The sequence below is a fragment of the Passer domesticus genome, chromosome 8 (assembly GCF_036417665.1).
Source record: "Passer domesticus isolate bPasDom1 chromosome 8, bPasDom1.hap1, whole genome shotgun sequence".
NCBI classification, from domain to species: domain Eukaryota; kingdom Metazoa; phylum Chordata; class Aves; order Passeriformes; family Passeridae; genus Passer; species Passer domesticus.
In genome coordinates this window covers 1,152,660-1,165,619 of record NC_087481.1, presented here as the reverse complement: position 1 = coordinate 1,165,619, position 12,960 = coordinate 1,152,660, and the positions used below count along the sequence as shown (strand labels likewise).

The 12,960-nt window shown below is 51.3% G+C and overlaps 1 protein-coding gene across 1 annotated transcript in view; it reads left to right on the top strand.

The window, feature by feature from the left end:
• Positions 1-2,642: 2,642 nt before the first annotated feature.
• Positions 2,643-12,960, top strand: part of LOC135306041 (zinc finger protein 850-like) — a gene marked incomplete at its 5' end in the record, with an annotated part of 102,401 nt that continues 92,083 nt past the window's right edge. The window contains 1 exon segment of the mRNA XM_064429600.1: positions 2,643-3,339. Within this exon segment, the coding sequence (XP_064285670.1) occupies positions 2,643-3,339 (697 nt within the window).

The window sequence follows — 12,960 nt, the reverse complement described above, 5'->3', positions numbered from 1 at the left end:
TCTCAGCGTGGTTTCAGTCCCCCCAGTATGGTCACAGACACTCCCAGTATATCCCAGTTGCCCCCAGCATGTCTGCAGTCATTTCCAGGCGCTGCCAGTGGCCCCAGGAAGGTGTCAGCTCTCCCAGTGTGATCCCCCAGTCATGCCCAGAATATCCCAGTTGCCTCCAGCATGCATCCAGTCCTGCCCAGTTCCTCCAGTTTGCTTGCAGCATGATCCCAGTTTCTCTCAGGTGCTCCCAGTAGCCCAAAGTGTGACCCCAGTCGCTCCCTTTCAATCCCAATATGATCCCAGTAAGCTCCAGTTGGATCCCAGTCACATGCCAGCCCTCCCAGTGTGGTCCCAGTATAATCCCAGTTGCTCCCAGTCAGGCCCAGTATGGGGGATGATGTGCAGGGTGTGTTCCCAGTCGCTCTCAGATTCTCCCAGTATTGCTCCAGTCCCTCCCAGTATGATCCAGAGATGAGCCCAGTGTGCTCCCAGTCCCTGCCAGTATGAACCAGTTGTGCTCCACATGGTTCCAGTGGCTCTCTTTCACCCTCCCTTTTGTTCCAGTCACTCCCAGTATCTCCCAGTGTATCCCCAGCTCCCTCCAGCATGTTCCCAGTCCCTCCCATTATTCCCCAGTATGATCCCATTTGCTGCCAAGCACTCCCAGTCAGCCTCAGTGCAGTGGCACTCACTGCCAGGATGATCCCAGTCACCTCCAGCGTGATCCCAGTTGATCCCAGTAGAAGCCCAGTTGTTTCCAGTCACTCCCAGCATGCAGCCAGCCACTCCCAGTTGCTCCTGTCATGATCCCAGTTGCTCCCAGCTGCTCCCAGTCACCCTCAGCACAATCCCAGTCACTCCCAGTAGATCCCATTTGCCCCTAACATGGTCTCAATTGCCTCTGCAGGCTCCTGCTCACTCCCAGTATGATCCCAGAATGATATCAGTACAAAGCCAGTACAGTCCAAGTGTGATGCCAGTATGATCCCAGAACAAACCCAGTGCAGTCCCAGTCACTCCCAGTACGATCCCAGCAGAGCCCAGTGCCTGGCAGTGCTGCCAGCGCTGGGATCCCGCAGCCCTCTGTGCGTTCCCCCCTCCCGGATGTGCCGAGAGGAGCCCCAAGGGCTGGCAGTGCCCAGGCAGGCTCCCCAGCAGGGCCCAGTTTGGATGTGGGGCCCCCAGTTGTCGCAGTTTGCCTCTCCTTTTGCCCGGGCCGGCTTCCCCCCTTCTCCGCAGCGGCCGGGAGCAGCCGAGAGCCCCGCGCTGCCCGTGCCGAGCTGTGCCGGCTCCAGCCCCGCTCCTGCCGCGGGCTGCGAGGGCTCCGGGAACGGGGCAGCGAGGGCGTCGCTGCTGCTGGGGGAGGAGGAGGAGGGAGGGAACCGTAGGGATGAAGGAGGAGAAGGAGGCGGGATTAGGGAGGGGGAGGAGGGTGGGAGGGGAGATGGAAGAGGAGGGGGAAGGTGGAGAGAGAGCAGCCACAGAAGGAGAAGGAGGTGTGGTTAGGAGGAGAAGGATTAGGAGGAGGCGGGGGGATGGCAGAGGAGAAGGGGCAGGAAGAGGAAGAGGAGGGACAGAGGCAGATCAAGGCTGAGCAGCAGGAAGCACGCGGTCGAGCCCTCCGTGCATTCGCAGCCCCCACCTGTGGGATCATCGCCCCCCATCGCGCAGGTGAGCGGGGAGGGGGAGCTCGGCCCAGATATCCCGGGGGGTCCCTGGGCTGGGATTTTTTTGGGGGGATGTTTGGAGAATGAAGAAGTGCAAGGCTGAGCAGAAAAGGCCCCTTGTGGGGACATCGGGGGGTGGTGGTGGCGGCAGAGGCAGCCTGGAGGAGCAGAGCCCTGTGTCCCCCAGGAGCCCAAAGTGGGGAGCCCAGAGAGGGGGGAGCGCCGCCATTGGCGGGAGCCTGCAGAGGCTGGAGAGGGGCAGGGGGGACTCCTTGGAGCCCCTGCAGCCCAGAGCAGAGCATGAGGGGAGAAGGGAGCCCAGAAGGGAGCCCAAAAAGCCCCGGCACCCCTGAATGGGCAGAGCGAAGAGGTGGCAGCTTTTGGGATTGCTGGGACTGCCAGCAGCCTGGAGAGGGCGGGCACCGAGGAGAAGGGGGACCCCCAATGCAAGTGTAACCCCAGCAGCTGTGACAGGGGGAACTCCGAAGAGCAGAGGGGAGGGACAAGGGACAGGGAGCTCTTGGTAGGATTTTTAGGGCTGAACCTTGGTGTTTGGGAGGTTTTTCTGGAGCCCAGATGGCCGGTGACTTCTCGAGGTGGGCTCGGGCAGATGGACCTTCAAATTCAACGTGCTCATCCCTTATTTTCCTCAAACCATGATTTCTCATTGCCAACCCCTGGGAGGCTGTGAGGAAGAGCAAGATGCCCTGGGACAATGAGGCAGGTGAGGAGGAAGTCAGTGCCCCTTTCCCCCTCTCTCCTGCTCCATCTCCCAGCCCAGCACAGCAGAACCTCGTGGCAGAGGCCGTTTTGAGCGGCTCCACGGTGCAGGAACCCAACGGGGAGGAAAAGCCCCAGAGATGCCACACGAGGAGGGGCTGCAAACGCAGATCACGGGGATCTGAGGGGGAAAGAGCCAGCCTGGGCTGGGAAGGCGGCCGGAGATGGAGCCAGAGCTCAGAGCTGGTGGTCCATGAGCAGCTCCATGATGAGGAGAAGCCCCACAAGTGCTTGGAGTGTGGGAAGAGATTCACGAGGAGCTCCAGCCTGATTGTGCACCAGAGGAGCCACACTGGGGAACGGCCCTATGAGTGTGATCAGTGCAGGAAGAGATTTCAGAGCAGCTCCAGTCTCCTCGTGCACCAGCGCACGCACACAGAGGACAGGCCCTTCCGCTGCCCCGACTGCGGGCAGGGCTTCAGGCGGAACGCCCATCTTGTCAGGCACCAGCTCATCCACACTGGGGAGAGGCCCCACGAGTGTGAGGAATGTGGGAAGAGATTCAGGCAGAGCTCCACCCTGATCCAGCACCAGAGGACCCACACTGGGGAACGGCCCTATGAGTGTGGGAAGAGATTCGGACATCGCGCCAACCTGATCGTGCACCAGAAGATCCACACTGGGGAGAGGCCCTACGAGTGTTCCGAGTGTGGGAAGGGGTTTCGGATTAGCTCTGATCTCCTCCAGCACTATCAGCGTCACACAGAGGAGAGGCCCTTCTGCTGCCCCGACTGCGGGAAGGGATTCAGGCACAACTCCACCCTCGTCACCCACCGGCGCATCCACACTGGGGAGAGGCCCTACGAGTGTCCCCAGTGTGGGAAGAGCTTCTCCAGGAGCTCTACATTGACCCAACACCAACGGAGGCACCGGTGAGGGAAGCCCTGCGAGTGCCCCGAGTGTGGGAAGAGCTTCGTGCGCTGCTCCAGCTCCATCCCCCACTGCAGGACCCACGCTGGGCACAGCCCTGGTGACCCACATTCCCTGTGATCCATGCTGGGAATACACCTGGTTGCTTCTTTTGGTTTGGCCTTGATTTTTTTCTGTTCTTCCTCTCTTTGCGCTTCAAAAGCCATGAGGGATGGATCTGTCACCTCAAAACCACTCAAATCCCACTGAAAACAACTGAATTTTAACCCCTAAAGGCTCAATCCCTCCTCAAATTGCTTGTTCCCTCCTCAAAAAAACTCAATCCCAGGCTAAACTCACTCCATTCCACAGCCAGCAGGATGAGATGGGGTTGGAAGGGAATTGGGAGCAGTGGGATCCCAATTGGGAGCAGTGGGACGGGGATTGTGTGGGGCTGGCTGGGTGGGATGTATTTGACAGCAAATAAAACTTTCAGAGTTACTGATTTCTGTCCCATTAATTTTCAGTCAGTTCTTTTTGCAGAGTGCCTCCTCCTCAGCTGATTAATTTGCTTTAAAAATCCCATTTTTTAAATCATCTAACCCAAACAATCCAAAAACCAATATCCAAATAAAAGCACTCACCTACAATTAAATTTAAAAAAATAATTGGAATTGTTTTAGAGTACTTAAGGGTGTTATTCAAGTTTAATTGTTTGGTTAAAATGTAGGAGGAATTCTAGTGGTGCTTGGTTTTGTGTTTAGTGTGTTTGTAATATGAATTGTTTTACTAAGGTGTGTTAGATTGTATGATAGTTTTTTTAGATATTTTTAATCTAAGGTATATTAGTTATTGCATGAAAATTTTCAGAAGATATTTCTTAGTATATAATTTGTTTATATTTATTGGTAATATTATAGTAATAGTTATTGTTGTTTTCGCTTGAATCATTGGAGTATTGTAAGGAAAAATATTTCATTTTTATTATAATTTATTTCATTGTAATTATAGTTTATTGATTTATAATTTTGTTATCAGTTGTTGAGAGGATAGGAAGGAAGTTCAAGGGCAAGAGCATCTTTTTCCTCAGCTTGTGCAGCCCAAGTCTGGGTGCTATTCAGCCCAGAACTATGGGATAATATTGTAGTGCCTCCCACACACATTCTGCCTCCAAGAAAAGTTTGGCTTGGCTTATTAGAGTGAAATAAATAGAAGCGTAATAAAATGGACAGTTAAACTCATCCCTCTTGAATGACTCTCTTGCTTTCCAGTGTCAATCCTGCACATCATGCTCCCAAGGCTTGTTACGAACAAGTGTCTGAGATTGCTTAAAAATTCCCAGGCAAGGTTCAGTAAAAGCCAGATAGAATATTAAGCAACAGCTCAAGAAAATTCATTGGCAGCATTCACATTATTACTTACTGCTTGGTTAAGGAACAACATGGGGAAAAAAAGCAAGGAACGAAATTCAGTCAATCAAATGAGAAACATTATGAGAATTGTGTGTGTGTGTGTGTGTGTGTATATGTGTGTGTTTAGGTGCATTTGAGAAAGGGACAGAAAGGACAAGGATCAAAAGGAATACGGCCTAAAAGCTTAACAGCACTGGAGCTGAGCAGTGGTTAAACTGGAGCCTCCAGGAGTGGGGCTCTTGGCCCAGGATCCGTGGCTGCTCAGTCATGCTGCCAGTGCAGCAAGCTTGAGAGCGCGCTGGCTCTGCCAGGCCCCACTCAGAGGGAGGTTGCTGCTGGCACCTCTGGGCTCCAGGAGAGCCCCAAGGGCCTCCTTTGGGAGCACTGTTCATGGGCCACAGGCGAGGGGCCTCAGCCATCAACGCTTCATCGTGGCCGCCCCGTGGGTCAGCAGCCTGGCTCTGAGAGTGGGAGAAGGAGGATGTCATGCCATTGAGGCAGGAAAAGCGGTTTCCAAGGCAGCTCACAGGACACCCCAGGAGCTCGTCAGACAGCACAAGTGCCTGGCAGCGATCGGTGTCTCTGGGAAGCTCAAGAGGAGCTGGGCCCAGGTGCTGCTCAGCAAGGCCCAGGCCTGACAAGCGTTTCTCAGGTCACCGTGTGGCCGGACAAGGCCGGGGCCATTCGCCACCACAATCTGAAGCACGAGGTTTTGATGTAGGGTAAAAAGGCATGGCCCAGTGGAAGTGGGCTGTGTCCTCAGGCCTGTGGGGGAATCACAATGCAGATCCTTGTGCTGCTGATTCCATCTCTCCCACTTTTCTGAGTTCTTGGTGGCAAGGTCATTTAGGTCACACAGCTCTCTGAAGCTTTCTGCACAATGAATTAAAGTGAGATTACACATCCCAGATTGTGTTCTGTTACAGTTTAACTGATTGATTTAAGAAATTTCTGGAGCAGAAAACTTGCTTCCTCAGATATTTACTGTGTGTGGCACCAAGCACAGAGGAGAGATTTAATGTCAAAGGCATGGCCCAGGCAATGCTCTTTTGACAAGTTCTGCCCTGAGCTTTCCTGAGGAAGATCTGAAAGGTTCGATGTCACTGGCACAAGCTCCTACAGTGGCTGCTGGCCAGCAGAGCAGGGCTGGCAGCTGTGCAACAAGTGTTGCCACAAGCAGCAGCTCAGCCAGGGCAGCAAATCAAGAGCTGGGAAGGAGCTGATCTGAAGGCCAAACCTCCTTAGCTCCTAAAAGAGCTGGAACAGTTCCTCATTCCAATGAGGTGCAGTGTTGGACACGGCTCTGTCTGAGCACTGGACACAAGTTGCTCCCACTGAGTGCTGTGATGGTTTCTGCAGGAGCTCTGGGCTCCTGTGTGTGCTGGACACAATGAGGAGAGAAGGAGCCAAGTGCACTGACACACCTTTGCCGTGAGCATGACCCAGCCTGGACCAAACACACTGCAAGCTTTCCCCTTTGGCCCATATCTCAAAATGTTAGGTCAGCTGTTGGACGACTCAGGTTGGTTTGGTGTCAAGGAATTCCCCTCAGAAATACTGGGTTTGTCTTCCTCTGTGCCTTCCCCTCAGCAGCCTTGGGGCTGCTCCTGTGTGAAGCCATGGGTCTCACACAGTTTGGGAGAACTTAATACAGGACACTCTGCAATGAGTCATCTCCTCTAAAGTGTTCCAACAATCCCCTTCCAGTAACAGGAAATGAATACTAATAGATGAAAGTGGAAAAAAATTGCAACAGTTTATTAAGAAGTGGAATGGCTGAAAAGCAAGCAAAAAGCCAGTGAGTTCTAGATATCAAACTGCCAGACCTCACCGTCCCCCTGCTGGGACAAAGACCCAGAATGCCGGAGGAAAATCCCCCCTGGACACGCGTTACAAGGTGGTGCTGGGTTCTCCCTCGGGAAGAACAGGAGCTGTCACGGAGCAGCTCCAGCAGCAGATGAAAGCTCCATGCTTGTCCAGCGTCGACTTTCTCCCAGAGGCAGAGCTCTGTGGAGCGGTCACGGCAGGTGAAGCAGCTGGGCTGGAGCCCCTCGGTGTCTTTTCTCCCCGGCGTGGCTCAGCTCACGCTCTCGGGCTGGGAGCGGGGCTGCTCCACTCCTGCCGGCACCATGTCCCTGGGCTTGGACAGTTTTCTGCCAGGAGAGCCCAGCATGCTGTTACACAGATCTCTCATAAAGGCCCAAACCAACTCCAAACACTCTGCCTACAGCAGCGTTTCACAAAGGGCTGCAGAAATCCAGGACAGCTGCAAGTGACTGTCAGACAGCTTTTGTCTTGTTCTTGCCAGCAGAATTCTTGATGAACTGATGCAATTTTATTCAGATGTAACACAGGAGCTGTGGTTTTTTATTGAAATATTTCATGATGAGTAACAAGCCTTGGGAGCATGAGGCACAGGACTGACGTGTGAAAGCATGAGCATATCCTCTAAAGTCACCAGTTTAATTGTCCATTTTATTACCCTTGTATTTACTCCACACTAATAAGCAAACTCAAGCTTTGCTTGGATATAAAACAGGCACGGCATACCCTACGGTCTCTTGCAGGGTCACCAGGGCTGGCAGTGACAAAGCAGGCAGTTTGCTTCATTGTGAATCACTACAGATCTGCATCACAATGTGTTTTTAAGTAGCATGGTATTATTAAGATCTCCTTTTCTGCATGAGATACAAAAAGGAGGTTCTGAAATGATTTCCATGCAAGCAGGCAGTAAAGAACTGACCCTGCTATCCTAACGAAGCTTTGGCTTTGGCAATTGCACTCTTCCCATTCATCTTTTGACGCAGACACTCCAGGTTTTCCCCACACACCTGCAAGGCTGGAAATCGCTCTTTCCCATTACTGTTCTTCCTTAGAGCCAGTACAGTGGCTGCTTTGAAACTAAAAGCCCTGAGATCTGGGCATCTTGAAGGAGCATGAAATGCTAATTAAGTGTTCCCATTGGTAATACCCAGGTCTGCACTTCCCAGAGCTCTGAAGCAGCAGCAGGAGGGCCATGCATCATTCCTGTTGGTGGATGTTCATGTTTCTGGTGTGCAAGAGCAATGGCTTTGAGGAGGGACAAAAATGCCCCTATTCAAACAGTGGCTGTGCAAGGAGATGTGAAGTTTCACTGCCTTTTTTAGGATAGTTTAGAAAGATCTAAGGATCTAAGAGATCCATACTGTGGCATGGAGCAGGTCCCTAATTTTGTCTCCAGAGAAATCCCCAAAGGACACATCTGCTCTGCTGGTGATGGCAACCCCATAAGCTCGTGGGCTTGTTTTCCCTGCAACATGCCACCCTGCCTGGGCTTTACTAGGCCAGGACTAGACCCATAGCTATGCCAACACATGCAGCCACGTGACACAGAGTCAGACAGAGTTTTCCTTCAGAAAACTCAATTAACACATTCACATGCAGTTTCTTCTAGAACATCAGAAGCTGGCAGCCATGAGGACTTTGCTGTCAAAAGGTTACAGTTTGCACTGGGCCCAGAAGTATTTTTCCCTAAGGCAAAAGAAATTGAAATGTGAAGTTTAAATCTTCAAATGACTATGAAAGGAAACTGTAGAATAATTTCTGGAAAGGCAGCATTGTCAATGATCATGCAGCCCACCAAGAGCTGGAGCGGAATCCAGAATTGCTTGTTCCAGCTATGCAGGAATTCATTACCCTGGCAAGCACTGGTCCATGGGAACAAATGATCCCATAGCCCTGGGCAGAAGGGCACCCAGGCTGCAGTGGCAATAGATTTGAGGAACCCTTGTCACTTGTTATTGGCCTCACAGCCCACTCATCCCTTGGCAAGCAAGTTGCAAAAAACACTGTTGGACTGCTGTCCTGGGTAAATCTACATACAGACGACTATTCCAAAGCAGGGCATCTTTTCCCAGTGAAATACACATCCTCCTCTTACCTATGAAATTGTGCCTGAAGTCACCTGTGAGCCAGACCTCTGTGAGATTGCAAAGGAGCAAAGCTTTGGCATTTGGGCACACTTCTCTTGGTTTCTTTGCTCAGGCCTTCTGAGAGCACACAACATATCCAGGTAGAAATCTTTTGACTATACAGGATCTTTTGTTTCCATTGTTCCCCAAACATGTCAATGTGTGGCCCTGTTGTAATGCCAAGTAACAAAGACCAGCACTAATGACAGAAAGAAAACGTGGCAAAAGAGGAAGAGGAGATGTGCAGTGAGGAAAGGATGTGGTGAGACACTGGCACATCAAGCAAGCTGCACTCCCATAATCTCTAGGCTGGCAGGTCCTGGTCTCACATGCTCCTTTTGGTTTATTTAATTTTTTATTTTTTTTAATAACAAAAATAAAATATATAGAATTAAAAATATGTCATCAAAATTGAAAGATACAATCAAAACCTTTATTTAAAACGACATCTAAATATCAGAATATATATCCATATCTAACTATGAAGCCTAACACATAAATCCTATTCTTGTACACTCTTCAGACAGGCAGCAGCTTCTTCCTGAGCTTGGAGGAATTAGAGCTCTTCTGGATGGGAGACAAAGACTTTGTGGGTAAGAGAACATTGGAAGTGTCCAGAGAAAACTGCTTGGTAAGGCTGTAGGCAGTCAGATCTGCAAAGGGGAGACACAAAATGCAACAGAGCCAGCAATACAAAAGAAAATCATCTGAAGCTCCATATTTCATGGGACAGACTTCCTGGAATCTTCTAAATAGCTGCATATGGAAACATGCTCTTGCTGGCAGACACTTGGAGTAGGCCATAGGAAAAACCCTGCCCCACTTCCACAGAGCTACCCCAGGAACAGCCTGGCCTCTGGGCTGCCCTGGGACAGCAGGGAGCCCCGAGCCCTGTGCTCTCCAGCAATGGCTCAGCTGCACATGCACCCTCCTGCTCCTCTCCCTGCCCCACAGCTGAGCAGCCCTCCAGCTGCACGGGGCACTGGCAGCAGCACAGCTCATTGCAGGGCCACATGCAGGGCACAGCTGTTCCCTGGCAATGTGCACAGCCTGGCTGGGCTGCCACAAGACCCTTCCTCCCAGCAGAGAGCGGCCCAGCTCCCCCCTCACCTCTGTGTGAGCCTGAGCCATGTTCACCTTGTCCTCAGTCTGGAGTTGCTTCAGGCCCCCCATGTCATGACTAAGAAGGGAGTGGAGAGAGCAGGGGCAGATGCAAACCCTTCCTTAGGCACCCACAGCTCTTCTGGGCAACTTGTTCCCAGTGCCTCAACAGCCTCACTGTAGAGAATTTCTTCCTAGAAAATTGCAAAGAGGATAAAAATGCTTCTGTAAATCCATCAGCAACAAAAGGAGGGCTAAGGAGAATCTCTGTCTTTTCCTGGATGTGGGTGGAAACACAGAACAAACGATGAGGATAAGACTGAAGACCTTAGTGCACTCTTCCCTGGGTAAAAACTGTCAGGATGGCCAGGCCCAGGGAGGGGTGGAATTCAATGGAATTAAATCCAGCTGGTGCCTGGTCACAGGTGGTGTTCCCCAGGGCTCAGCACTGGGACCAGTTGTGTTTCTCATCTTTGTCAACAATGGGAAAGAGAGGATCAAGGGCACCTCAGGCAGTTTACAGACGATGCCAAGCTGGGTGGGAGTGCTGATCTGCCAGAGGGATCTGGACAGGCTGGATCATGGGCTGAGGCCTCTTGCGTGAGGTTCAACAAGGTGAAGTGCCCGTCCTCCACTGGGGCCACAGCACCCCCATGGATGGCTACAGGCTGGGGGCAGAGTGGCTGGGAAGCCGCCCAGCAGAAGAGCACCTGGGGGTGCTGGTTGGCAGTGGCTGAGAGCCAGGGTGCCCAGGTGGCCAAGAATGCCAAAGCATCCCGTCCTGGGATAGGCTTTAGGGGTGGCCTTGGCAGTGTCAGCAGTCTCAGATTATGGGAAGGACTCTATGATCTTAAAGGTCTTTTCCAATGGAAAAAGTTCTGCAATTCTAAACCTCCATTTGTGCTTTTGAAGGATGCAGTCCCAAATAGACCTGCATTTGTGTTTTTAAGGAATTTAGCATTGACCTCTCCTTGAAAGTAATAGGAATCAGGCTTTAAATGTTCTCAAAGCACTTTTATTCCTTGATCTTAAGCTGTGTGTTTGAATTGAGGTGCTTTTGTACAGGAAGGTTGGACCATGGGATAAATACAGGCAATTTAGCTGCAATGGCACTTGTTTCATCTGCTTTTCTGCATCCTTTTCCCATGGGTGGCAGATTTGGGAGTATTTTCTTGTGCGTTGACTTCAGCCTCAGACTTGCTCATGGATGTGCTGTAAAATCTTATCTACCCCTTAGTGAAAAATGCTTGCAAACTGGTGGGAATTGCTAGAGACAAGAATTACAAACCGGTCCCCAGTATGATTAGCCCAGTGTCCCTGCTTAAATCAGGTATGCTTGTATTGAAAAGGAGCAAACTATTCTAACTCTCCTGCCCACTCCACTTTAAAAAAAATTTTTGTACCTCTTGGGGCAAGTCCTGTGTGCCATTCCAAGTCTGTTATCAAATGTGTGAAGTGATGCTGCTGCTGTAGCAGCAGCCTGAGTTGAGTGGGAGCAACTCCAAAGCACTGGGTTCTACAGCAGTGGGCATGGTGGGAGGCTTGCCTCTGCTGCCATGGCCATCCAGCCATGGGGAGAGCAGCTGCTGGGGCTTCCCCCTTCTGCCAACAGCAGTCTGCCTCCAACACGTGGACTGTATGGCCATGATTTTGCCAGAAAGTGGGAAATGCATCGTTTGAATGTATTTTGATGTTGTCTGACATCACCTGACTGGAGCGGTTTGGTGGGCAGGATGCCCTGTGGGCAGGGCCATGGCAGGGATCAGTGGCTGGCACTGGCACTGGCAGTGTTATTTTCCCAGGCAGGCTCCTGACACAGCTGTGGGGGAAGGCAGCAGCAGCTGTATCAGCCCAGCGAGCAGCAGCACATGGAGGACACTCTCATTTTCAAAGAGCCCATCACCCCCTTTGCTCTCCCATGGCAGCACAAGATGATTCCAGCAGGTGAAGGGCTGCCGCAACCTGGAGACTACTTCAGCCAGCACTTGTTGCAATCTCCTTGCTGCAGCTGTCCTGGAGGATTCTATTCTTTGAATAGACAGGAGACATGAGACTTGAAGAAATAATATTGCAGATGCAGAAAAAGGGATCAGACCCACTGGTCCCATGGCTCAGGCTTAGTTTTGCCAAATCAAGCAGGATTAGTTTTATCCACTTTTTTGAGAATAACCTGCTCTGTGCTATTTCCATCATGAAAAGTTTGAATTGTCAGGAACTGCCAAGATCAGAAATGTTTTGAGGCAGATCATGTTTATGTTGGGTTTGGGTGTTTATGCAAAAAAGCAAGCAGGGAATAAACCCCTAGAACAATGAAGCAGAGCAAAAGTGGAATATTTGGATGGTCAATTTGTTCTCTAAAGCTATCGGCCAGCTGAATTCTGGGGTCATCTACTGGGGAGTGCAAAGCTGCTTTTACTTCCACGGCCCGGTGCCATTCTTTGTGTCCCAGCACTTTGTTTGATGTGAAGAGAAATTTACCAATTCCCACACCAACCAGCTGCAACCCAGATCTGAGTGGGAATTACAGAAATAAATTACAGAAATTAATTTACAGAAATAAAGGACTTGAAAAGTAGCTTTGGAGAGGGTTTACTTCCTAGACAGTGTGAAAGCCTCAGGCCTGGCCAGGCTGGGCTCAGGGCTGGCTGCCCTTGGGAAGGGAAGGGGATGGAGTTGGGGTGGGGTTTTGCAGCCATGGAAATGAGAGAGCCACGGGCTATTGCATCACAAAGGGGCAGCCCCATGGGCTATTGTGTCACAAAGGGGCAGCCCCACGCTGGGGCTGTGAAGGCTGTGCAGGTTGTGGTTGGCACGGCCGCAGCGGCAGCAGACGCGTCTGGCTCTGCCTCTCTGTGCCGAGCGTTGGCGATCGGAGTCACCCGGCCTTGTTCTGAGGCTGGGCACCAAGCTCCTGTCACTGTCAGCTCTGAGAGTGTTCCCAGAGTCAAACCCAGATCCTTCTGCCAGGCAGAAGCACGGGTTTGAAGATGGACTTTAGTGGAAAAGGAAAAACCTCTGAAGGAAAAGGTGAGGATAGGAAGGAGCTGAAAGGCTGAAGCCAAATGGAAAACAAATCCCACCATATTTCAGGGAAAACTGCTCCGTGGTGGTCAGTGCTGGCTCTGTGTCAGAGTAGGTGGCTGACAGCTACAGAGGATCCTGCAAGGGCTCCCATGGAATCACAACATTCTGTCATTAGTTTACTCTGCT